The sequence below is a fragment of the Colletes gigas genome, unplaced genomic scaffold (genome assembly GCF_013123115.1).
Source record: "Colletes gigas isolate AHSC1104 unplaced genomic scaffold, ASM1312311v1 Colletes_gigas_Sc00011, whole genome shotgun sequence".
Taxonomy (NCBI): Eukaryota; Metazoa; Arthropoda; class Insecta; order Hymenoptera; family Colletidae; genus Colletes; species Colletes gigas.
Genome location: NW_025106640.1, coordinates 9,014,256 through 9,041,637, shown reverse-complemented (window position 1 = coordinate 9,041,637; position 27,382 = coordinate 9,014,256). Strand labels below are relative to the sequence as shown.

At 50.2% G+C, this 27,382-nt stretch overlaps 1 protein-coding gene across 1 annotated transcript in view; it reads left to right on the top strand.

The window, feature by feature from the left end:
• LOC122398247 (stress-activated protein kinase JNK) overlaps positions 1-26,761 on the top strand; it is a 75,433-nt gene extending 48,672 nt beyond the window's left edge. The window contains exons 5-13 of the mRNA XM_043397956.1: positions 17,479-17,538; positions 20,619-20,997; positions 21,928-22,057; positions 22,536-22,733; positions 22,813-22,947; positions 23,008-23,137; positions 23,356-23,514; positions 23,679-23,803; positions 24,341-26,761. Coding sequence (XP_043253891.1) covers positions 20,858-20,997; positions 21,928-22,057; positions 22,536-22,733; positions 22,813-22,947; positions 23,008-23,137; positions 23,356-23,514; positions 23,679-23,803; positions 24,341-24,493 — 1,170 coding nt within the window. The 5' untranslated portion in view covers positions 17,479-17,538; positions 20,619-20,857 and the 3' untranslated portion in view covers positions 24,494-26,761. The remainder of the gene's footprint in view (positions 1-17,478; positions 17,539-20,618; positions 20,998-21,927; positions 22,058-22,535; positions 22,734-22,812; positions 22,948-23,007; positions 23,138-23,355; positions 23,515-23,678; positions 23,804-24,340) is intronic.
• The last annotated feature ends 621 nt before the right edge of the window (positions 26,762-27,382 follow it).

Sequence of the window (27,382 nt, the reverse complement as noted above, 5' to 3'; positions counted from 1 at the left end):
AAACACGTTCTTACAAAAGATCGATTAAGTGGCTGGATGAATGGCGGCGATTCCCGGAGCGGAGGGTGACACGCGCGAGCCGCACAAAGGAGACCCGTGTGTTTCGATGCGCGGGATGCCGGTAAATCCGTCGCAGGGGCGGTAGAAAATGCACGAGAGTAGCTCTTCGGCGACATTGATTTTTATGCCACCAAAGTCCTTATCGATACGGCTCGAGCGCATTTTTCATTCCGCTAACGCGCGAAAAAATTGTCTTTTCCCCGAAAGGGAGATCTCGAATCGTAGGAAATTAGAGATTACGGGGTAAGCACGTGTCGAGGGGGTGGTTGACTCGCGACATCGATCTCCCTGATATTTTCTAGCCCGGAGTTGTAAATCGCGGGGTATCGGTTCGACGCGGGCGTCGAAGTAAACAAAGAGACTAGAGGAACCGTGGCGGAAAGAAAAAGGAGGAGGCGGCGAACAGGATACGCCGTACATCAGCCGGCGGATCGTTATTCGTTCCGTGCTACGTTAATACCCCGATAATTCATTCTAAATCCAGCAAATGAAGCGGACTTCTCGCGGCGGTCCGTAAAGCATTCTGAGAAACGAGCCCGGTCCGCTGCTATTCGGTCTCGTCACTTTGAAGTGCCACCACCGCGAAATCTTCTGGCCAAAGAAGACACGGACCCGCGGTTTTGTTTCTCTTTTCTCCGTTCGCGCGACGCGCTCGGGGAACGCGCGGCACGCGTCTCCGCTTCCTGGTTCGTCCGCTCGTAACCTCGATCCCTCGATGCGCTCGAATCTTTTCTAGGGAACTTGCGTGGACGATAAAAGAAGAAAAGGGGCTGCTAAGCCGGTCGCGTAAATTTCGTTCAAGGATGCTGCCGCGCGGATCGCAAACCGCTAATGCCCGGCGTATCGCGCGTAATTTGTAACCGGTCGTGTTTTCCTAGGTAACCCGTTGGCGACCGTTGGCATCGGCCTCGGCCTCGGCGACGCCGCGACGGACGATTTATGTAGCGGATCCACGCTGCCCCCATATCGCGCCACCGACGCTTCCTGGCGCGGCGCGAGCCCCGTCACCCAAACCAGAATTAGCTTTCGACTTTCTTTCACGCTGGACTCCAGCCTCGTGACTCTGTTCGACTGCTCCACTATTCCAAAAATAGTCACCGAATTATTAATCCCGGTCGTAGAAAATATGCAAAATCATATCGGTGAAAAAGTCAAGGCCTTGCCCGGATACGCGACATCTAAAAGCGATCAAGATAAATCTCGATTCTAAGCTGTAAAATTCTCGTTCCTTAACTCTGTAATATTCTCGTTGCGCCAGACTAAACACTGTGTCTCCGCGATGTGCTCTGTTCTTAAGTTATCCTCGCGCAAGCCGTGACAAACGATCTCGCGCGCGAAACAGAGACCACGGGCCCTCCTTCTCGCGGATTCTTAGAATTTAAACGCTCATTGTTCGTCTCGTTTACAATACGAAACGCGAAAATCGTCCATCTCCCGACGGTGTAGCTGGACGAGTCGGGAAATGTTCCCAGGAATTCCCATGGAATCAATTTCGCCTCTGCTTCCTGGATCGTTGCCATTCGCGTGTATTTTCTCGCTGTGCAAAATGTAATTCCAAAGTTTGATCTCCGAAAGAGACGTACCGCGAGGCGGAGTTTCACGAGCGCCTAAAATTGGCAAGATGGGTTCGCGTTTCGGTGGCAAAGTTCCGGCGAACCGGGGTGAAAAGGTAATCGGTCCGACTAATTCGCGCGGTCCGCGAAAGGACGCATGTCGCCGGGTTTATCGCTGTTCTCGTAACTCGATATTAAAGGAAACTTCATGGCGGTTGGATGCACAATTGCGTCCCGGAACGAAACGGTTAATGAGCTCTGGATGGTTCGAGGGTGGTCCGCTCGTAAAACTTTGCCAGTATGCTGTTCCGAAAAGACGCGCGCGCGCGGTTGTATTCTAGCTGTCACGCACCTTTTGCTTCGCTATATAACTCCGACGACGGCCATTTCAATTTTGAAGAGACAACGCATTCTTCCTCGAAATCAGCAACTCGGTAATTTCGAGTTCAAGAAAGTAACATCGAGATGTATTCTTTCACTGTACGCGTCGTGTTTCGTTTCCTGAATGCACACGGGTGCCAGGATCTCATCGTTTCGAGACGACTCCCAAGGCGATCGTAATCCGGACAGATATTGTCCACTCTGTACCGCGGGCAGTGATACGTCGAAAATGGGTGGCGTTCGATCCTCCAGAATCGTACGATTAGGTTTTGCGGACGCTTCGGCGTTAAACCGTGAAACCGATAAAATCGACCGCGAATAAAAAGAAACTGGCACCGCTTGCTCCGTTCCTAAAGTTTCAATCGAACGTCGCTTCGATTTCCGACGTGGAAATAAAAAAAATTTATGGAAGCCTTTCCCGTCCAGATCCTCGACCGCGTCTTTCTTTTGGTAAAAATATAATCGCGTTCGAATCGCGATGCACAGGCATCACTTCGCAGCCCGAAGGTGGCCTTCGTCAGAAACGCGTCGATACTTCATGTATAATATCGTAGGCGTGTCGTATACGTTGTTGCGATTCTGCATCGGCGTAGAGTCTACCGCTGACCCTAGGCGATGTCGTAACTATAAGCTCCGTCGCATTTTACTTGTCATCGGTGATCGAAAGGAGAGAATTATATCGAAAGACGGCCTCGCTCGGAAGAGATCTCGCCCTAGTTTGTAGAGCCACCCGGTATAGTGGGATGGTTGGGTCGCATACCTTCGCGGCTCTTTTCAAAAGAGAGGTCGTGGCTTCGAATGCCTGGAATTCCTGGACGCGATCTATATTATTAAGCACTATTAACCCGGAGCGAAGCGCTGGAGCGATATATCGCGCGACACGGTTCGTTAAGGTGGCTCGAGCGTCGCGGGTGTCCTATCGATATTCCAACTATGTTTCTCGAGCAACGTTGGAACGTCAAAGGGTGGCGTACCGCGGTAACAAATGCTTATCCTATAATTTAGCTTATTTTCAGATCGGATTCTCTGGTCTGGTACATAGTTTGCGGTATCGGGAGCTCGGTGATCGATTAACCTTCGCGAGTATCGTGTGCAGGCGTATTCCAGTTCCCCCGACGTTGTTAGTCGTCGCCGAAAAGCGAGATTTCCATTCGATCTCGGCCACGGAAAGCTTCGAAACGAGCTCTCCAAGCATTCGGTTCGAGTATCGAGTTTCGATTACGCGAGGGCGCACGCGATTGGTCCGCGCGGGAAGATTGTTAACGCGAGTTCGATACGTTGTTGCAGCTCGCTCCGAAAACCGAAGGGAAAAAGAGGAAACCGTCCACGGGCGAGATCGCGTCTCGTCGTCCCAAAGAACCTCCTCTCTATTCGTTTCCCTTCGTTTCATCGGGGAAATTTGCATTTTAAATTAAAGGGGATGCACTCGAGACTCTTTTAACGATGTTCCCGGTCGTTGAAATCCCCGGGTATTTCGTGTCTCGCGGAGTTGGCTCTCGTTCCCCGTTGGATCGGTGCTCGCGACTCGCTCGCCGAGCACGTAAACGCGTTTTACGGAGGAACGGGAAAAGAAGACGGAAGAAAATGTAGCGAGTTGCGAGCCGGCGCGCGTACGCCTACGAAACTAGGTTCCGCGATGCATTTGCATGCCGCGTCACCGGCGCTAAATCGTCGTTAAACCGTCGCGACGCCGGGCACGGGAAAGCCCGGGAAAATGGAACTCCGCGCGAATCCTCGCGACGTTTCGTTTTATTATCTTCCACGATCGTTTCGAGCGTCTTATCGGTCCCGATCTCTCCGCGGGTAATTCACCTTTTTATCTCGTATCGTTTTCCATTCTTTCCGCTCGAAGGGAAACGCGCGTTAGAGATCGCCAGGTCGAGAAGTCAGCTGAGCTGAAATCGATGCTCGACCACCGTTGAAAAGTATCGCGTGCCAGTCGACCGTTTAACCCGACTATCCTTCGATCTCGCACAGGTGTTCCTTTCGTATCCACTAAACTGATTTCTTCGCGCGTCGACGTTTCTTCCGCGGTCTAACGAGGGGGAAAAACATCGGTGGAGGGTACGGCTGCGCTTAATTACAGAGCGTATCGGAGTCGTAGATTCAAAAAAAGATACGTCCGGATCACTTTCGGAACCGTACGATTGCATATTTCAGTTTCGAGTCTCGTTGGAATACTTTCGCGAGCAAGTTGGCACGTGGAGCCGTATTGTTGCCCGATGTTTCTAATTTTGGGACGCAAAAATGTCGGCTGCTAGAGACGACGTTGCGTCGAGAAACTTCTGCTCGGCTTTGTGCAGGAATGCACGCGCTCGCGTACGGCCAACGGAACGAGTACACATCCAGAAGGGTCGTGCTCCAAGATGAATGCACACGTACTCCTTTGATTCCGCGCGCGTCCTTAGTTTTCGCGTGAAAGCACACCAACGGACGCAGTCTTCCAAAGAAGCCCCCGTTGTCGATTCGCGAACAACGACCGCGCGCTTCCAGAATTCGGTCAACTTAGTCCCTGGAAAAACTGTCTCTCGAAGTAACGGGCATCGTCCAAAGTTCAACGGGTTGATATTTCATGTGGAGCAAAACCTTGCAAGAATCGGGGGACAGGGGATCGCGCTATTCGCCGTGTTGGCGTTCGAGTGTGCTCGTCGATCGACAACGGTATTTACGCGAAAATTGGAATGCGGAGAATCCGAAGGTTAAACGGAAAGAGAGAAAAAACGGGGAATATCCTGGTTTGAAGATGCGGCTGAACTCCCGCACGAGAGAGCTCGAGGATTTTAATCGGGAACGCGGTTGGAGTGAAGCGCACACACGACGCCGAGCGTCGAGCGTCGAGGAGAGTTCACAGACAGCGGGATGCTTTTACTTAATTAGCCAGGAGTCGGAGTCGCGGCCGATAGTCGGGGGAGCTTCCGGTTTTTCCGGCGTTACATCACCCGGAGCCGAAAGTTCGGTTTCTGTTCCCCGTTGCGCGCGATATCTGTCCGTGAACGAGCCTCGAGTAATTTTCACCGCGCACGCGAGAGCTCTGGCCGAAAGAGAGAAAAGGGAACGGGTTTGTTCGGGATGAAAAGACCGGGCGGAGGATCCGTGCCTAGATCCCGGCCGAAAGAAAGAGACGGACAGGTGGGTGGGAACGGGGGCTTTGATGCAAATAACCGGAGAGCTCGGTGGCAGCTGCGCGCGCGTTCGAGTAATCGAGATTTCTTTCTCTTTATGCCTCCCAACGCCCCAACCCTTTCGGTCCAACTTCGTCTCTGTTACTACCACGCGTCGAGGTCGAAACTTGATACGGAATCATCGCGATTAATTAATCGACGATCTCGTTGGAATCTTCGCTCCGAAAAGAAAATAAAGAATTCGTTGCGGTGGATTCTAGCAACTTGGTTCGTTCTACGAAGGACGGCGGAAGTTTTAAATTATTATTTTGCTTATCGGGGGGGAAGTTTGGATCGAGAAATCGGGGCTCAAGACCCCCGTGTACCGTCGGGGGAGGAGCTGATCTAGCCGCGGCGAGCAAAGAAGCAATAACTTGCGAGGGCGCGATAGGGTCGAACCGAGGGGTGCTTTTGTTCGATCCGATATACGAGCCACCCCGGCGATCGCGTACATCCGTATACGCGTATTTGCGTTCGCTCGTATAAAATATCCGAGACGGAGGATCTTGTCGAAGATCGCACCTACCGAAAGATCCACTTTTGGTTCGTTTTTCGTTCGAAATAGGTTAACGTTTCGGATCGCGCGAAGGGGATGTTTATTGCGGAGGTAATATGCGAGAGCGTGTTTCTTTTTTCTGGCTCGATACTCGGTGCAGCCGGTTGTTTATCGTTTGTATCGGCCGAGGCACGCGGATCTCGCAAAGTGGCGCAATAAAATAAGAGAGAAACTACTACTAGGTGGAGCGTCACGGTAGATAATCGGAGGAACGGTGCAGCCGCTTTGCGGAAGGAGCTGTTGCGAGAAAATCCGAGAATAAATCAAGCCGCGGGGGTGCGGTCTACGCGCGGCTGCTGCAGTGCCCGGCATTAAACTTTCCGGGAACTGCGGTCGTTTGGCTTTAACGAAATTATAACCGTATGAAATTTAACGTTTCAGCAAACTTGCGTCTCCCTGGGAGATAACCTCCGGATACGAAACAATTGCCGGGGTCGGTCGTTCGCTGGAAAATTCGAACCATTATTATTGAATTTGATTTTTCGCGTGGATCGAGTATCGTTGGAAGGCTACTGTCGTCGATGGAATTAACTTCTAACGCGATAGATCGTTTCGTTTGGGCTCTGGGGGATGATCCAATCGAGTTGCTCGTAGTTAAGCAAAATATTTGGCGCCTGGATCGAATACACCGGGGGATTTTAATCACGCGTGCCGAAGACTTTGATCTCCGACCGCGAAATTGAAGGAGCAGCCGCGTATCGAATTACTCAGCGGAAAACCACCCACGCCTAAAATCGATTGTCTTGGGAAGTTCACGAACTCGCGAGCGTGCCGAACGGCACGTCCTTCCGCGATACCGTTAACTGCAACTTGATCGTACATTATCCCCCAAAATGCTGCGTAATATTGTAAAACGTAAAGCGAGACAATATGCCTCGTTACATCGCAAACATTCGACGTTTATTTTAGCTACCTCGGTACCGTACGAAATCGATATATTTGCATAGCAAGGAACGCGTCTTTCACGTGCTAATTCCCCGAAATTGGTTCCTGGTATTTCGGTTAGCTAATGCGCGTCTCTCGAATCGGTTGCTAAGTTCCACCAAACATTTTTACCAATTTTACGCTCTAAATTCGTATCGTTTCCCCGAGTTTACAGGTTTTCGACGAATCGAACGGCCGTTGTAGTTCTCTCGGAACCGTAGATAAGATCCCCAGACTCGTCTCGCGTTAGAATGCTCGCTATAATCCGATTACGTAGTCGAACGGCGAGGATAAGCGTCTCTCGGCGTCTCGCATTCCGCGACTTTCGCCTTTAACCCCGAGACAACCCCGCCATTTTCTCGGTTGAGCTCGCGACGACCGCGGTAACAATTGATCTACTTCTCTCTGCGTCTGGTCATAGCCGACAGAAGGAGAGATGGGTCTAGGAATTGCGAATCTCGCCGAGAATTCCACGACCAACGCGTTGCTTGTATTTACAATTAAAGAGCCATTCTTGTTTAAAGTCTGTGTGCAAGTCATTAGAGAATTACGGTTAATATAGGTCGATAAAGCGTCGTCGAGCCAGCGAAAGTTTATTCCTCGACTTGGTTCGTTCGTCGAGATCGCGCGATCGCGTCTTATCGAATCAGCGTTTATCTTTACGACACCGGAGGATTTTGTCGGATCTTCCGGTTGATCGCGTATCGTGGCCTTTTCCCTCCATTCCCCCCGCCCCGGGTTTTCCCGAGTCAAATTCCACGAGGCTCCGGATTGATGAAAACGGCGTTATCGATTTCGCCCGGTAAACTCGAGTCGATAACGCAATCGTCGCGCGAACTTGGACGCAGGTGCGCCGCATCGACGGTAAATATTTGCCGGTTAATTCTGAAAAAAAACGACGTCGTCGGGCGATTCGCGCCGTTATTTCTTGGAAAGAAAAAAAATATCGCGCCTCTCGGTCTCCTATCGACGACAGGCTTTTTCATGTTTGCTTTTTAATTTTTTCTACGCTAATACGGCATACGGATTACGCTGATGGCGTAATTCCATCGTAAAAATATAATGGTTGCGCGTAACCTGTTTATTTGCCGTGTGCAGCGTGGTGAGAGGCGCGTAGGGGAAATTTGTCGTCGGGTTGACGAGCAATTGGCAGGAAGAGGAACGTGACGGGTGCCAAATCGACGGTTGTCTGATTCGCGGAATCCTCTGGAGGACCGTTCGATGCTCGTCTACGTGATGCTCGTCTACGTGCATCCGTTCGATCGGATTCGAACGGGGGCGAGGGTCGCGATGGAGGAAACAGAGGGAGAAAGTAATGGGCTCCGGCGTGGCTCTCTACTGTTTCTCTTCTTCGCGGCGACGAGTGCTCCGAAACAGGAGTCGTACGGTTAAAAGGCCTGCCTCGTTTGTCTCTTCCGCGCCGTTCCACGAACCCTTGCTTGCTCGTATCGTCTTTGTAGATGCTCTCGCGTCGGAGCGTCGACCCTACCCCTCGCACGGCGTCTCGACGCTCGCCCCTGCTTGCTTCTCCTCCGAGAAAACGATCCGATAACGATCCCGCGCTCGTATTTATCCTTCGACGAATAATTGTGCAGGCAAAATGTTCAGTTGGGAAGCACTTGGCTTGCTCCACCTAGCCCACTTTCGCGCTATGGGTCCCATGGGCCCTCCTAGACTCTAGAGTGGGGATCTAGGCACCAGTTTGAGTCGCTTTCGATGCTTCGTTTCTGATCGTACAGAACTGGTTCCAAGTTGAATCGTTTTGTTGTCGCATCTAAATCGAAAGCTCGAGTTTGTCTCGTTTTGTAAAATGGTCACGGGAGTGGAAGAGGAAGAGGAACGCGCGGAGAGCCGAAGATAATGGAACGATTCGAGCGTCGAGGCGGTTCGCCGCGGAATGGCAAGCGCGAGGAACGAGACAAAGTAACGGGGCGGTAGGAGCGAAGCGGCCGAAGCGGACGAAGCGGAGAGGAATAGGAGAGAAAGCCGTTCGACGCGAGGCATTTATTTTCGGCCAATTAGCGGCATTCCACGACGGAAGAAGCATCCTCTTCGCGACTCGGCCGCTGGTTGCATAACTCGTCGGGGAATGAGGCGAGCGAGGCGAAAGAAAAAGATACACGGCAAAGTAGCAGACGGGAACGAGTCGCGGAGGGGTGTCGGGCGGAGGAGGCGAACGTGGAAGAGGCGAAGACGCGTCGGCACGCGACAGACACCCTGCACGGTCGCGTTTCGCGCCTTTGCGAGAACGTTTGCTACTCGAGTCGCTCCTTTTATTCGAAACCGAGACGTCGCTCCTCGTTTATTATCGCGGCACGCGTTAACCACTTATCGCGCGAAACTTTCGAGACGCTCGTTTACCGGCGTCGCGACGCGCGTCAATTTTGACGGACGATTCTGAGCATCCCCGTGAACAAGATGGATGATGCGGAACACCGGCAATTACGAGTTATGCTCGCCGTCGTGCCACCAACCGAATCTTGTTACCATTTTATTATTAACCTTCGTCCGGACCCGTGCAAACTTTCCTTTCGATGCACCTAATACTTTGTCATTAATTTTATTTTCAATCTGCTAAACGTTCGACCACTTATCGGAGAGGTAAAAGAAACGAGAGCGACGTCGGGTCGCGTTTATCCGAGCAGACTTCTCGTCTGGGCCGCTTCGATCCGGCTCGGTGCGCGCGGAACCGTATAAATAGTCACGCGGATCGTTTGGCAGTGACATTGGTGGGATTTTTGAAATTCACGAAACGCCTGGCCGTCTGCCGGTCACCGTTCTCCCAGCTCGCGGTCCCTTTTTACGCCTGGTTCGAGCGCCAGATGTTTTCTAGCGACGCTCCCGGGACCGCCTCCTCGAATCCTCGCCGCGACAGACCAGAGACACCTGTCATCTCCGCGTGTTCGAGGGGATCGATTCGAGGACGTTCGAGTTTTCCCACCCACGAATATCTCCGATTCGTCGAACGATTTGCCAAGACTTTTTGCCGACTCGACCTCGATCTCGATCTCGCGGATTTTCTCCGGGGAGCAAGACCCGACGGGGTCGCGTTTCCTCCCCCTTTCTGGCCGTCCGCTCGCTCCAAGAAACCAGATTAATTTGACGGGGACAACGGTGACGCGTGTCGTTCCGTTTCCCGCGGAGTGTATCGATTATCGCAACAGACCTGGCCTGGTGCAAATTACCGCGAGCCAACCGAACGACGGACGCTGAAATATGGAACGTAAATTAGGCTCGACGCTCGGGTTCGGAGTCGCGAATGGCTCGAAAATATTCGAGGGACCAGCCGGGTGGTCGAAATTTTCGTCCACCGAATTCAGCATTCGAAGAAAAGTAAAAATGGAGCGAGCAATGGACAGACATGCCCGAGTAACTCCTATTCGATCGCGCAAATTACATACATACGTACTTTGCCTTCGTTTTTATTCCTTTAAATACCTTTTCTCGCATCTTTCCGTTCTCCAACGCCTGTTATTCTCTGCATCAAAGGGTCTGTTCCGTGAATAAATAAATTCCAGACGCTCATTGGCCAATTAGCCGCGTTTCGTCTTGTTGAAATTTCGGTCGACGAACCTTGCGAATTCCGGCGCGTTCTCCTTCCGGCCGCCCCCACCGGGCGGTAATTACCGTCGTCATCCGTGGAGGTGAGACGTTCCGCGACCGTCGCGGAATACCGATTCGCAGTAATTACCATGACGAGGTCTGCGACCAATTTAACGTTCGATAACGAACCGTCGCGGGTCTTTGCCCGATCGAAATCCAAGCCAGCGTCGTTCGCCTCGTTAGTCCGAGTCCTCGAGCCGAGTTCATCGTTGGATTCCGCAAATAGAAATTGATCGAGCAGTGTCCTCGCGTCCCGCGATCTATCTTACATTTTAAACGAACGGAAGCTTTAGTTTCGCGTTAAAATTTTCTGACGACGGCGGTCTTGGAAATTCCGGAATAACTTGCGATCAAAATTAATAGATTCCACGACGGTCGCCGTGAACGTGACGTCTGTTATCGTGGACGAATAGATTCGGAGGGATTTTAACATTCTGGTCACGCGATTCGTTGAACGCCTGTTCAATTCGTGGCTCACGGTGAACATACTTGTTTCCTTGTTGTGAAACGCCAAAACGAAAGGTTTCGAGTCAACGGGCCGATAAATCACCGAGTGTCGAACCAGTCGTCGATTAATTTGCTCGTTAGTTTCTTAATTTCTTTCGTAGCCGGAACATCGTATCGTTTCCCGAATGGCTTCGTTTCCATGGAAGAGAAGTCGTCGATTTCTCGAGAAGTTTCATTCAAATAGAGTTTCTCGAGCACCGAGCAAAAATAGCAAATAGGTCGGTGGCTTCCTATTCATACCGAGTTCGTAATTAACGCGGAAACCGATTCTCCGCGCGAATGGACAACTTTTTGAAAAGCTCGCTGCGAAGAGCGACGACAAAGATGGACGAGGCCGCGGAACCGAGGGCTGTTTGTCTCTCGCGGTTTCGACGATGCGTCGCTGGGATCGAGTCGCGTTTCATTTGTATTCCTCGGGGCGAACAGATGATATCGATAATCGTCGGAGTTATCGTGCTCGAGACCGCGAGACGTCGCTATCGGTCCCTAGCGTTGCTCGCTAGGCGTTTCGTATCGTATCTCCTCGCTCGTATATCAACCCTGACAACTGGAATCGGTATTTATGTTCGCGTTCCTGGGAACCCCTCCGCTTATCCCGGCGCCGATTCGTTCCGCAGGAAAAACCTCCTTCGAGGGGGCTATGTTGTTTGCTCCTCAAGTTCCTCCCCGTGATACGCCTGTTCGAAAGACGCAATCTTTTTCAGCAAGTACTCGACCGACCGTTCGATGGCCCGGTCTCTAAAGCCGAGAATTGTGTCTACACTGCGTCGGCAAAGAAATGGCTTTGCCGCGGTGCATAGCAGTGGCACGGCCGTGCCGCCTTGTGCCGCCTTTTGCCGCCTTTTGCCGAACGCTGTGCCGATCGGCAAATGCCGAGCCGTGCCGACCCAGTGGGGACGCAGCTTTAGATTCGTAAAAATAAGACAAAGCTCCAAGAAATCGATCCGAAGAGTGGATGCAAGAATCGGGAAATAACAGTTGGTTTTATTTATTTATTTATTCATTTCTTAACGGGCATTAAACCCTTTAGTACAAAGATGTAACATGCAAGGAACTACAGATGTGGATTACAGTATGTTGCAAGGATAATCATAGACTTTCTAATGATCGTTCAATTAAATCTGTTTTAGCGTGTACAAAATTTGCATCACCAATCATTCTATTTCTTAAATATCTAGATGGTTTTCCCCGTAACTGAATCGTAGCGTATAAAGTCCATAATTTCTGGATGATTATTGCCGGTTACCCAGAACCGATTTTCCCTCGTCCTGTGGTGCACCCTTCCGGGACAGGAAGCGCTGTGATTTCGACCATGCAAGTTGGTATGCATCGGGGGGTGCATTTGGACGCGGAGACGATTCGAGGCGGCGTGGAAAACGAACGCGACGATGAAAACAGCCGCGCGAGAGATATTTCAACGTCGCGAGACGTCGGGTGAAATTAGCGAAGGGCTCTCGGAGATTTCCTCGGCGTTAAATAAGAGGCAACGGTTAGCTGAACGCTCGCTCAACCGGGCCGCACCCCGACGTCCCCGTTATTTCGAGCTAACGTCGCGAGCGTCGCGAGCGTCGCGCACTCCCCCGCGCGACGGGGGGAAAAAGAAAACGGGGAGGGCCAGCCCTTAAAATTTATCACGAGGAACTTTTTTATCCGACGAATCCCAGGGGTGGCGAGCTCGAATCTTGCCTTCGAACTGGCTTTCGCGGACCGCGGACTTGGCCGAATTTATCCTCGCACCGATCGACGCTTAATGACTTTTTCCTCGCCCTACGTTTTTCCATCCCTCGACTCGACCTTCCCCCCTCCCCGAACGGGTTTACTTTACGAAACTCGGCAGACGTTTGCACGGTATTGTTTCGGGAACTCGTTGCGATAAAAGTCGAGTCTCCCAGACTTTCGACGCGTTAGTCCGCAATTTTTATAAATGGTTTTGGATTATTAATAAATAATCGTTACAAAACTGAATCCAACTGTGAGAAACACTGTCCATTGTCTGCATACGAAGACCGTATTGGCACCATGGGGCCTAGGGGCCTGTGTCTGTTTTGTCGTCGAGGGCCAGAGTTCTTTCCTTTTTAAGTGGACGCCAGATTTTCTTTTAGGGGATCTGAGCGTCGCTTCACTTCTTGTTCAGTTTTAACAGGGTAAAGACGTCCTTCCAAACCACAGAATAAAGTTTCATTTTTGCTTACAAAGTGTACTGCTTTTTCACCCAATTCTGATAAATGATATAAAGGACCGTGTAATTATGGAAATGAATTCGAACAGCGGTGGTGTTCCGAAAAAGAAATAATTAAACGACGGTGATCGTAGGAGTCGGTGCAATTACTCGACCGCGTTAAGAGGAAACAGAGGAGTATCGTAAGAGGGGAAACGGCGAGCGAGAATGCAGGCGCATTCTGCCGGAAAGCAGATCCTCGTCCTCTGGGAAATACGTCTTGCTTCGCCGGTGGCGAGGAAATTTAATATCCGAATCGACGTTCGCGGCGTCTGTTCCACAGGCCGACCGTCGACCGACCTCCTCTTCTCTTTGACTCGAAAAAATGGCGAACGTCGTGATTTTCGCGAGTACACCCTCCCCCGTTCTGTCCTCGTGGAAACTGCGTTGGCCGATTATCCGGGCTCTCGTTTCCGTCCAAGCTAAATCGCGACGGTGTCCGTGCAGACTTCCGCTTCCGATTCGTTAGCATAGTTTGTTGCAAATCGTCCCACGCGATGGTACGCGTACAGATCTCCATTTTGCAGCCCCTAAGCTTGTAGCTCCGCGAGAGTCGCAATCATTTATTTTATTCAACGGCTTTACCGCGCCATAACGAACGGAGTTACGACAAAAGGAAACTTATAAACTGTAAATTTACGAGGCTAACTTAAAAGTAAGAGGTCCTGATGCTCCCGAGTACGCGATGGGAAGAGAAAGGGAGAAATTATGGGAGGAAGAATAGAATAACGAGCGTTAAACCGTAGCAAAGGTATCGGGGGTATATCGAAAGGGATACAGTTAAAATAGTAGTAGAATAAGTGAGAAGATAAATCGAGTACAAGTAAATAAACGCGCTAGTAAGTCTACTGGAATTAGAACGATGCAGACGGGAGAAAAATTACAGAGGCTGAATAGTACGTAGAAGCAGAAGAAGTAGCGTATGGAACGGTAAAGTAGATTGTTGATGAGCTCGCAATTGAGCAGACCAAGGTCCTCCCGGTGAAGTAGTTAAGCGAGACGACTGTCCGGCAATTGGTGTGAATCGGGTCACAGTTCTACCACGGTAGAAGGCCTAAAGCGATCCCCAGTAATATTCCGAGCGAGCAGAATAAAACGCCCTTGAAAACGAATTTTCTTCCAAGTCGATATCATAGTTAGTTTTAGAGGATAAAGTACTGGCTAGTAATTACGCAAACATCCTGTATTTAAATTTATTTTCAATTGAATAAACAATTTATAGTCTCGTTTTATCCCACATCAATCGTATAATCAATTGGAAGTATTGAAACTTCTGTAGTTATGTAATGTTAAAGTAAATGTAAAAATAAACATGGAAGATAGCAAAAATTATAGTAGCTGGTATAGTCATTGGATAGCGGATGAAATGCCCTTTAAAATGAGCGTTTGTGCGAGTCGATAGCTTTATTAGTTCCGGAGATATGGCGATTTTAATTTCAAGTCGATCGCGTGAGTCCGAAGGGTCTGTTTACGTTTGTTTACATCGCGAGATGAATGAACTCACGTGACCGTAGTAAATAGTAAACGTGACGTCACTCGGTCACTCGGTCAGTGGGTCAACGTGCGACAAGGAGGTCCGGCGCGACGCGCTAGACGAAGACAGCGATAGTCGAAATTAGAAAAATTACCTTTTACATAAATTACGATATCTCGAAAACGGAAAGTCCGATCGACAAAATTCAAAAGCTGTTTTAAAGGGGAGGCTTTGCCGCTTCTAACAATACCTTAATAATTAATAAAACACTAATACTTTCGGAGCTGCACGCATCTAAATTTTAACTATTTTTAATACGCGTTAATAGGCTATTATACGCGCGCCGGACAGTGAGAGAGTCGAATTGGAAAAATTACCTTTTACATAAATTACGATATCTCGAAAACGGAAAGTCCGATCGACAAAAACCAAAAACCACTTTAAAGGGGAAGCTTTGCCGCCGCTAACAATGCCTTAATAATTAATAAAACACTAGTAGTTTCGGAACTGCACGCGTCTAAAGTTCAACTATTTTTAATACGCGTTGTTGGACGCAAGATCAGTGAGCGAAGTATAATAACGATGCGACATCGTTGGTAGTTTTACGATGCCAATTGAGTAAAGTCCGTTAAGTCCCTCTGGATGGACGATAGACTGGGGAAACGGTATTGTCGCGGAAAAACGTCGAGCAAAGTACATTTTCTTGAGAAAAGTCTTGACGAAATTACGGTTTCAGCGGTTACCTCGGCAACAAACGAACACACCGAGCGGCCGGTGGAATTAAGCCGCCATTAGCGGTAACGCGATACTCTTGATTGCGAGCCTTTGTTGACCCGAAACTAAATTTTCCCGCGGCAATTTGCCCCACGTTTTTCCCCGGCTCGGCCTCAACTTGTTCAACCCTTGTGTCGTAACGACGGAATAGTTCATTGGTTACGTCCGTGGGATTTAAATATAGGGGTGGAACCTTCCCAGCAGTTTCCAATAGATGGCTTTCGATGACACAAGGCGTTCCAACAGTTATATTTATGGTATGAACGTGACTTGGCGGCTGTTGGGGGATTTAGATATATCGGTAAACAATTCCTGCATCGTCCAACAGACTCTTCGTATCGAGGGATTAATAAAAAATTCCGAGTTCCTTCTTGCGCCCCAATAATCGCCATACAGACCCATAAAGTCTGGGCTATTAACTAATTTCTTATTGGTCAATGCCTGGTCGTCTATTAGGAGCAAGAATGTCATCTTCCACCCTTATAGAAGCGTGGGAGTTCCATCGTACTAAACCTAAAGTTCTTTGGAGGCTCGCAAGACTCGTTATGGAATTATGAAATTGCCCCAAATACGTGTATAAATTGTAAAAAATTGTATTCCAAGCCGATAGAATTCGAGAATAGAATGTTACGAACGGAACCGTGACCGGATACACGGGAACTGCGTTATTCGTCCCTTTTGCGAGTTGGCCGCGACCATTGTCGAGGATTTATCGTTCGCTGGGACCGGGAGCAGGTGTCTTCGGTCCATGGAAAGAAACGACAGCTGGATATCGTTCCCGTTCTCTACGGCACTTTAGAGACTTTTTTCTCGGAATCGCTTGTCGTCTATCCGAAGAGGCAAGGAGATTAAAACTAATCGAAATTACCTCGTGGACTTGGTTCCCCGTTTCCGCCGCCTCCATCGTTCGATCGAGCCGTGGGATCCTCCGGATCCAAAGTAGCTGCTTATCGATTTAATTTCGATGAAAAAGAGAAGCTCTTCTCTCGGTTTAAGCACGCTTCTCCTACGATTTCATTTATTCTTTTTATCAACAGTGGCCGTCAAAGCGTCGGTTGTTAGTTAAAGCGTCTCGTAATTCCTATCCAGCGTTCAAAATAGAGTCGTAGTTTGAGCGAGGACTAGGCTGCTGATGGGAGACGCGAGCCGTGAAAATTGCAGAAAATTTTGATCTGCTCGCGAGGCTAAGTATCTGCCGACGCGACTGTTCTGGTTCCCCGAGGGTGAGGAGTCAGCAGAGGGGGGCGGATAGACCCGAAGGGACCCGGACGTTCCCCGGCAAAGCTAATTGCCAGATCAAAGGCTCTCCGGAGCTTTCCGTGGCTCCGGTTTGGCGTGGTTCCGCGGGACGAATCGTCTTGAGGCTCGAAAAACGGCGAATCGTGTTTTGCCTCGGACGTTGATCCGTCGGGCGAATCTAGACGCGTGGAAAAGTCGACGGATGGGCAGTGTTTTTCACGGCTATTAGCGCACCCGCGCCGACCCGATCATATTTCACGCTATCGATCCGCTCTATACCCTCCCTCCAGCGCGTTCTATACTCGCGCAAGAATTTCCATCGGGACGATATAGTCGAGAAGAGTCACCCTCTGCAGAGACGGAGGGAGTCCTGACCTCTAAAGGGTAGTGGATGTCGCGTTACGAAACAAAAATGATGCAACCCGGAGGATCGTCGTAAGAATTTTCCACCGTAAACGCGTACGGTTTGGCCCGTCGCAGGCACGCGGATATTTCGTTTATTTTGAGAGTTCGGAATGGACGCGACGAAATTGTGCGTAAAACGGCCGAGAATTTTGGGCATACCGATCGCACGGGGTGGACGCTCCCGGCAACTTGTCTCAATTTACGCAAACGACGCTCGCATTCCGCGGCGGAGCGCGTCCGCCCCGGCACGCTAATTTATATTAATTTTAGACGCATATATATTCGAATTAGCAGCGAGACGTCTGGTCTGCCGGTCGGCGGTGTTGTTTTCAGGCGCATTCCTGCCCGACCACCACCGGAACGCGTCGTTTTCGCGAACCGCGACGCGGGAGGACTTCATCGCGGAGGGACGCCGCGCGAAATCGCGTTAACGAGTCCGTTAACGAATCCGGATTCCCTCCGACTACCGTGTCACGCTCGATTAACCTTCTCCGGTGCGGTAATTTGGACTTTGGTCTCGGGGAAGCGTCCTCCGTTCTAAAAGTTGCCCGACTTTCCCATGAGTGACCCTTTCCATCGGATCTCGTCCCATAAAATTCACATCCGTGTTTCTTTGTTTGCAGATACCCTTACACTCCGGGTCTAGCAGACGGTGGAACGTTCGCAATGGCCACTCGTTTATGGTGAGTAGTCTCAGAACTCTCGAAAGAACTCTGAGAGATCGTCTCGATAGATTCGGGAGCAGTTTATCGCAGTTTATTAGAATTGATTTTACCGCCATATTCCGAGCGCTTGAAATCCCCATCGGTGAACGGACCGTCGAAAAATCGCGCGCGAGACAATCTCCGGGGGATCTAGATTGAAATCCCTCGGACGATATACAGCGCGATACTTTCTTCGCCAGAAACGCGATCCCTAAATCATACCTGTCGCGGCGAGATCCCCGGCTATGCGTCTTCCCCGGCTTGAATCTGAACTCTCTTAAATCCTTCTTATCCCGTGAATTATGCCCGCGCGAGAACGGCCTAACGAATTTCCTCGGGCGCGCGCGACCCGGTCGACGACGCGGTGGTCAGCGAGCGCGTGAGCGTTGGAGATGGTCCAACCGGACGGAGGAATGTTGGATCCGGTGTGGCGTCTTGGAGCGACAAGGGCAGGAAAAGTCGGAGCACCCGGGACCCGTCCTCGTCGTTTTCTAGGATAGCTCGCTTTCGTCGACTTCCCTGATGTCGCGCGAGACTGGCTAAATTACTGGGGTGTTAAGCTCCTATTAACGCGGCTCGCGCTCTAACGTATTGTCGCGTTAACGTATTCCTCGTCGACCAACGTCCCACAAACCGCGCCAACCCGATCGCACGCTGCTCAATAATTATTCGTATCGAGTTACGAACGAGATGAAAATTTCCACTACGATAGAATTTAAAGAACACCGAGTATTCCACGGGTCTCCGACTCGGTGCGATCCATTAGCCCCCCAAAGATTCTGGACGGTAGAGCTCGTTACGCAAGCCTTTGTAATTTTTAAACGAGCGATAATTTCGAGGTGCAGATGTCCGCGTAACAATTAATAACATCTGTTATTGTTGGAACCGAACTGCGTTTTGACAGAGTATTCCGAGTGATTCGGTGCGCTTATGAACTGATCTCTTCTCGGAAGTTGGTCGTGATCCTGTGATAAATGGATTTGCAGGCTCGTCGGGGAGATTGTTTCAAAGAAAACAGGTCGGAAAAATAGACGCGTAAAAGTTTCACTCGTAAACTCGAGAATATAAGGAGATTCGCGGGTCAACGCTTTGCGGTCGTCGGTGCTGTATCGCAGAGATGGACAAAATTTAATTCGAATAATGGATAATCGATAACTTTAATAGTCTATCGTGGCCACGACTGGTCGATCATTTTAGCGTTTAATTGGTCGGAACTCTCAGAATTCAAAGTTTCGACGCGAACGTGGTCGCGGTAGGCGTTCCAGCAAAAGTCAGGGCGGTCTGGAGAGGACCCATTTGGCGCGAATTTTGGCTGGAGGCGAGCAAGTTGCGCAATTGGTAGCAGGTGGCGGGCAGAATGTCTCGCGGAACGCGAGAGAAGTGGAAGGTGGTTGAACGAAGCAGACGCGAGCAGCAGGAAGAGCGTCGCGATCGCGCCAGCAACGTCTGGGATGTTCGCTATAAATAATCGAGGGAATCCCGATTCCAGGTAGCAGGAGAAATTGGCGTGTTTCGACGCGTACACGGCACGCTCCCGTCCAAGTATTCCCGCGTGTCTCCTCCTTCTCTAATTCTGGCCAGACGACGGACCCGTTCTTTTTCTTCCGCGGCCGAGAACGTCTGCCCGACTTTGCTCCAATTTCTATTCTTAACCGAGATGCCGAAACTTTGGAGGATCCGCTCGCCATTCGACGACGACCGATCGCGCGTTCCCGCCGTTCCCAAGCTCGAGTTCGCCGACCAACGGACCCCCCCCCCCCGGAACTGGAACACGTAGATTCGTCGTCGCTCCCGCCGGTTTATTCGCGGAGAAACCAATCTTCGCGTCAAATTTAGAATTACAGTTTCGTTTCCAACAGAAGATCGTATACGCGAAGATGAAGTTCGATCGTTAAAAGAAACGAGAAGTATATCGCAATTTAAGTAATCGTGAAAGAGCAGGATAGAAATACGCTGGGAACGGGAAATCGAACGGAGATAAGAGAAGAAGGAAGCTGCAAGTTGGAGACGATACCGGTGGCTCTTCTATAGTTGCGTTCTTTGAACGGAGAGAGCCGGAATGACCCATATTATCCGACGCAAACCAGAGACTTGCACGGGATCGCCTTTTGCTTCCCCTTCCAAACTTTTTCTCTCTATTCGACCCAGACATTTTCGACGATTTACCGTTGCCTTTTGATACTTTTGCCCGATTGTCGCAACTCGACAACTTTTCATCTCACGGAAACCTCGCGAACTTATCGAGGCACCTCCAAACTGGCATTTCGCGCTCCTTCCACCCTCCAGACTATTCGAGCTTCCGCGACCTAGGTTTTTACTTGGTCGAAACGTTCTTCCAAAAGGTCCACGGCAAGAAATCTTGATCAGATTTCAAAAACTGGTTCGAGAATTAATAAATAATGCATAGAATTTTGAAAATTCAATTCCGTCCTGTTGTGCGAGAATCCCGTGGTAGTTTCGGGTGGAGAATGGGGCGCGGAGTTTCATCCGCCATGGGAGTTGCGTGGAGCGGCGTTGGATTTCCCGAACATCGATTTTCCGTCCGTCGTTGAAGAGGAAGAAGCCCGGGGTACGTTGAGTTTCGGGCGTCCTCTGGGGGCCGGCTCCCATCTCGCGTCCCATTGAACGTCTTTATGGTCCCGTCGCGTTTTCGTCCGCCGTAATGAGCCGTTGATCCCGAGGGCTGCTGGTAAGACAAAACGCGAGGGGAGAAGGTCGCGCGACCTTGACTGCCTCCGCTCCCACGAGGCAGCCTTCGACGTTCCGCCACTTCCGGTGCGCGTTTCGTCTTGGCGCGCGATCCCGCGTTATTTCGCAGTTCCATTTTTACTTACGCCTCGCGAATCTGAACCGACGCCAAACCCTCCTCGCTCAATGGGACGAGCATGGGTTTTACAACGTCCTCCCATCGACTCTTTGATCTACGTTGATTCGATAGGAAATTGAAACCCCAAACAACCGTGACCCAAAGAGCTATCTGATAAAATAGTAAAAATGAATCGAAAGAGGTTCGTTGCGAACCCATCGAACGATTGCAAATGTTTTTAAATTTGTCGCAGACGAATCCGGCGCGCGTGAGAACTGAGCAGCGGCGGCGCCGAGACGCCAGCGGGCCCGAGCTCGTGGCTCTCAAAGGAGAAGGGAAGAGGGTTGAGCGTCGATTTTATTCCGTACGGACACTCTCGATCTCGCATCCAAAGTGGCTAAGAGCGTAAGTCCTCGTCGCGTGCACCAGGAGTGCTCGACCGGGGGGGAGGTGCACGTACAGGTGCAGCAGGAGAGACGGGAACCGAGGCGTATGCCTTACCTGGGGCCTGATATGACAACCCGGCTGTTCGCCATGTTCTACACGGTCGAAGTCGGGGACACCAGATTCACCATTCTCAAGCGGTACCAGAACCTGAAGCCCATCGGCTCGGGTGCCCAAGGAATCGTCTGGTAAGTCGATCGAGTCAGCTACGACACTCCTTGGAACTATAAAAAGTATTCTTTGGTAAATTTTCCACGGTACGAAGACACCTTTTATTCATCGTTGGGGGTTAAATTAGGCGCCGGGGTGGAGAACGAATCGTGAGCTAAAATTTTGCGAAGCACTTGGCACCGTCGATCGCCAACCAATCAATTGGCGTGGAAAGTAGGCACTTTTAGATCAGTGCTTCTCAACGCGACTATTCTGTTAGATAAAAGTACCCGGTGCCACGTGAGCTCTAGAATTTATATAGCATATTTCTCTATACGTTTCTAATAAAAATATGTTGAGGAACACTGGTTTGGGACAAGCGGAGGCTAAACGAGTGCGGAAACTGTCGAATACTGTAGCCAGTAGTACGAGTCGGTCAAAAGGGAGCCGCTCGAGCGACCCCCGTCCTTTGTCCTTTCGACGAGCGCGTTTCCTGGCGATATCGAGGCCTCGTAGTCGACGAAACGAAAAACTGATAGCGATTTTCAATAACGATGGAGCCCGGTTCGAGGCAGAGAACGCCGCACCGTGTCAAAGCAAGATGGCGTCTCGAGAGGGAGAATCGGATTTCGGGTTTCGTATCTCGTCGATCTGGTTTAAATTCGATTATTCGGCGTATTTGCATCTTGTAACCTCGCGAGAATCCTTAAATCCGATACCCGGGACCCGGGGACCACCGAGGAACGCAATTTAAGTTTCGCCGTTAGAAAAAGTACGTCGATGGTGGGGCTTTTATTTCGCGCGTAGAATTATTCATGGATTCCGCGGTTAAAACGCGACGCCTTTCGATAAAAACGTACCCTTCCGACGGTACCTTTTACGTAATCGCAATTAGAACGCTGGAAAACTGGACCGTGCCGATGCTCGTTCGATCGATCTCGAAAACCGTGTGCGTGTGTGTGTTGCAGCGCGGCGTACGACACGGTCACCGCGCAAAATGTGGCGATCAAGAAGCTCTCCAGACCTTTTCAAAACGTCACGCACGCGAAAAGGGCCTACAGGGAGTTTAAACTCATGAAGCTGGTCAACCACAAAAACGTGAGTCTTCTTGCAAACCTTCTTCGATATTCCCTTCGCTGTTTTACGGGGAAAGAAAGATTGTTCTCGATACCGACTCTCTAGAGTTTAACTCCAAAGCGGATAGCAGACGTAATCAGGATCGATCTTTCTTCCCCCTTTTCCTCAGCCCTTGTTTTCTAAAAAAATCGACGTTGCAAGTTTATTGGGTGTGCGTGGAACGAAGCACGACTTGGACTCGGGCTCAAGTAGAAAGAGAGATCAATGGTCAGACGCGCCGGCCAAATCGTATTCGATCGTGCGCGTCTCCTATGAAACAATGTTGCTCGTTCTTTCCGACTTATTTTTACTTGTAAAATCATTTTATCGCGCGTACCTGTGTCAATAATTTTGCAACTCGCCGTAACAACTACCAATTCGTCGTGTCTCAACGAGATTGAGGATTCGACTCGAGCTCGAGGAAGCGTTTGTCTTTCTACTTTGATCGTTTCTCCGTCAGATTATCGGTCTTTTGAACGCGTTCACGCCTCAACTGTCGTTGGACGAGTTTCAAGACGTCTACTTGGTGATGGAGCTTATGGACGCGAACCTCTGTCAGGTGATCCAGATGGATCTGGATCACGAGCGCATGTCTTACCTTCTGTACCAGATGCTCTGCGGCATCAAGCATTTGCACTCCGCCGGCATCATCCACAGGGTGAGTTGGTCGACGATCGTCGATCTCCACGCGAAACCTGATCCCTTCGATCCTGACCTAGCCGGTGTTCCGTTCGTAGGATCTAAAGCCGAGCAACATCGTCGTGAAATCGGACTGCACGCTGAAGATCCTCGACTTCGGGCTGGCGAGGACCGCGGGAACGACGTTCATGATGACACCGTACGTCGTGACGCGGTATTATCGAGCACCGGAGGTAAGCTAGACGTTCGTGCGTCGACGGGCGAACGCGTTTCTGAAGGTTCTTGTCGGTCAGGTGATCCTGGGCATGGGGTACAAGGAGAACGTGGACATCTGGTCGGTCGGATGCATCATGGGCGAGATGATTCGAGGTGGCGTGTTGTTCCCCGGCACCGATCACATCGACCAGTGGAACAAAATAATCGGTACGTCACGCGACCATGGTCCAGAGGGGGCAAACCATCCGAAACCACGAAAGTGGATCGTTGAGCGTTAAAAAGAGAGGATAAAAGGAATTTCTATCGGCGATAATGGTTTGTCCCCTTAACCTGGACCCCGATCCGTTCGAGTCGAAGCTGATTCGGTTCCCGCCGTCCCAGTTTCGCGGGAAACGCGCGATAAAGCGACCTGCTCGGTTTCGCAGAACAACTGGGAACACCGGCGCCGGAATTTATGCAGCGGCTGCAGCCAACCGTGAGGAATTACGTGGAGAACAGGCCGCGATACCCGGGATATCCGTTCGAGAGGCTATTCCCGGACGTTCTGTTTCCCTCGGATTCTTCGGAACACAATAGATTAAAAGGTGAGTAGGTCAACGGAGTCGTCGGCCCTCGGACGTGTATCGATCGTCGCGGAAACCGTTGTTGGTAAAACAGCGTTCCGCGCGTTCGCGATGCCGTTCCGCGGGGACTCGTGTTTGCGTTCCGCATCGCCTTCTCCGCGTTTTTTTTTACTTCTATTTTCCAGCCAGCCAAGCCAGGGATCTATTGTCGCGCATGCTCGTCATCGACCCCGAGCGACGCATCTCCGTCGACGACGCTTTGCTGCACAATTACATAAACGTGTGGTACGACGAGGCCGAAGTCAATGCCGTAAGTGTCGTCGATCCAGCCCCCCTTAATCCGATCTCACCTGCGTCATTCTGCTGCCCCTTTCTCCTCTTCCTCCCCCTCGCGATGTATCTACGGGGCAGTTATGAAAGTTGCCAAAATACGGGGCCCTGTAGAGATGTTAGTTTTAGAGTTGGAAGATTTAATGTATGTATACGTATTGAGAGTTATTGAGAGTCGTTTCCGTCGATGATGAAACTTGGTTTTGCTTCCTTTGTAAAATGCAAGCGCGAGACAAAATCTGTATACTTGGTACTTGGATATTCCAATCCTCAAAGACTAAGAGTCCTGGGTTTATTTGTAGTAAATGGCAATGCAAGGGGTTGAAAGAGGGTGTATTAAACGCGTGGACGTTTGATTGAAGCCCACGCCAGGCCAAACCCGTTATAGACCGTTATAAGACTGTATACTTGCTACTTGGATATTCCAATCCTGAAAGACTCCTGGGTTTATTTGTAGTAAATGGCAATGCTCGGGGTTGAAAGAGGGTGTGTTAAACGCGTGTACGTTTGATTGCAGCCCGCGCCAGGCCCGTACGACCACAGCGTGGACGAGAGGGAGCACACGGTGGACCAGTGGAAGGAGCTGATCTACCAGGAGGTGATGGAGTACGAGACGAGCCACAACCCCGCGACGGTGGCTCAGACGTCGGAGAGCGCAGCCTCCCGGTAGACACGGGACAAGTCTTCGCCAGCTTTCTCGCCGAGGACGCGCCTAGACTGTCCGATCTATCGTATAAATATCGCGTGAAATGTAAAGAGGGAAAGCGAGGGAATAGGACGAAATAGGAAACGGTCGGCGTCGATGAACAAGACGCTTTCGTTTTTCGCTCGATACGAGGAGGAGAACGTCCGGAGGTAGAGGCGGCAAGATTGCGAGACAAATGTACGCGAGAGAATGTTTAGGATGCAAGAGAGCGAGATCGAGTGAGTAAAAAAAAAAGAAAAAGAAAAAAAGCGAGCAGAGGGGGACGCTGCTCCGTCGGTTTTTTTTTTCGAGAAGAGGAGAAATCGGCATCGAGGGAGAGCACCACCGGTTGTTCCGCGCGGCGGACGTACGAGGCATAACGAGCGCGCGTCTGCGAGAACACGCGACGTAACTATAATATATATGTATACGGACGCGTAGAATACCGTGTATGCATATATAATATACAATATAAATAGAAATATATTCCCGTAACCAAAGCATAGGCGCGATTCAGAGACACACCGACGGACGCTGTTGATCTTCTTGCTCCTCTTTACGAGAATCGCGATCGCGACGCGTCGTCGATCGACACGTCCCGAAAAGGAGAAGCTTCGCGCGATTATACTTTTTGAACAAACGTTCCGCGGCGCTTTTCTTTCGTTTATACGGTCCGGCGTGTACGAGGAGGACGAACCGGCCGATATTCGCGCGTATTCTCGTTAACCCCGTCACCGATTTCGCACACCCAAGCCTCCCTCTCTCTCTCTCTCTCTCTCTCTCTCTCCACCCGCGTCGATGGTATATTTTTGTCCGGCGATCGATGCGCGAGCTCGTCGAAGACGTCGCGTCGCCCCGAACTCGAAGCGTCCTTTGCGTCCCTACGCGGCAATATCTATTTTTCGTAATCGTCCTTGGAACCTGGGGAACAAATCCGCGATTAAGAGAAAACGAAATAACCCGGCGACGGAGGACGTGGACGAGATCGCGGACCGATCGCGCCCGGGGAAACATCTCGCCGCGCGCAGCTTTCGAACCGTTTTTTCCTCTTCCCCGAGGTCGCGCGGATCTCCCTTTTTTCCCCCCGATTTCGGTTTCTTTTTCCAGCGCGCATCGTCAACCACCCCCCCGCGAGCAGCAGCTTTCCTTCTCGTTGGAGCGCGAACAAAACGCAGCAGAGAAGCCCCCCCAAAACCGATTATCGTCGATCGAGATTACAATTTTCTACGTGAATTTTCCGTAAGCGTCCGACATACAGGGTGTCGCGGATAGGAGAAGCTCGTGTGCCGGTTCCCGTTTCGAAGTCCGAATTTCGATATTGCCGCGACGACGCCGTTTAATCGTCTTAACAATGAACAATTGTGTATTTTTATATAACGCAAACTCCGAGACGCGCGCGTGCTTTTTTGTCTAATCGTTTTCGCGCGCTCGTACAGCCGCTGATATTTTCTATCGCTAACTTTGTAAGATGGGTAACCACGTCGCGTTTAATCCACGAGTAAATCCCATTTGGGGGGAACGACGAGGGAGACAAAGAGGAACAAAGAAATAAAAAAAAAAAAAACGAATAATAATGATAAAATGTGCAAAAAAAAGAAAAAAGAAACGAAAAAAAAAATGATGGATATTATCGTTAGGGAGAGGAGAGTCGCGGGGCGTGAGGTCAACGGTCGAATACACGTTTCTTTGGAAACTGGACAGTGCAATGTCGCGGCGATCGATCCTCGAGTATTACGACGTCGATTGTGTCTTTAGCTAGTTAGTTTGTTAGGCGAAAGCTCGTTCTTTTCGTGCAATCGTGCGTTCGTCACATGGCGACGCGACAAATAGAACGTATAATGTATAATTGCGCACGCGCGAAACGCTATTTCGTATCTCGTGGAATTTCGCTGTCGACGGACAAACGGCAATAAATCGGCGAAAACCGAGCGCAGCTCGGTGTGGCGGGAACCGCGACTCGTTTTCGGCGTTTCTTCGCTCTTTGACGTTTAGACTTTATGTTCGGTACGAGGAACCACGAGCGTCGTCTATTTCCGAACGAACGTACATTTTAGCGTTTAACGGAATGCGCGTTATTCCAAAGCGACACGTTTTCTGGCAATATCTGTACAGTAGTAATCGGAACCGAGGACGTTCGTTTCGACGACCACGACCACGACCACGACCACGACCACGACCACGACCACGACCACGACGACGACGACAGCGACAGTGACTACAAATACGACTACGATTACATTGGTGATTATTATTATTATTACTACTAGTACTACTACTACTATTACCTTTACTACTACTAATATTATTATTATTCTGTTTATTATCACTATTATTATTATTACTATTATTATTATTATTATTAATATTATACGAATTATTGTATTTATTACGGTTTACTACGAAACGTGTTATAGACGATCGTGAGAGGAACAGCGAAGAATTGTGTAACGTAAACGTTGATTTTTATTTTCCACGACGATAGTTATGTGAATATATTGCTACAGTCCGATCCAAATAATCAAGCTTTTTGTAACACTAATTATAATAAAGCAACGGTGATACTGCTAATCGCGTAATTGTATCGCACACGGGTGATTCGGACACGAGCGGTGGAGGGTCGCGACAAACGAAAATAAGACGAAGAAGCGAAGAGGAAACTAAAACGCGCCAAAAATCTTTACAAATTCGTGCGAGATCGTTCACCATTTCTGTTCTCTCGTCTGTTGAGCCGTGTCGGCCGACTCGAAGCGAGTCTCGCCTGGACGCGGATTGCGAGCGAAAGCAGAAAAGAAGAAAACGTCTCTATTTTTCCACGCGTACGCGCAAAGCCTGTTTCATTCGCACAGCGAACGCGCCAAAAAAGGGACTCGGTGA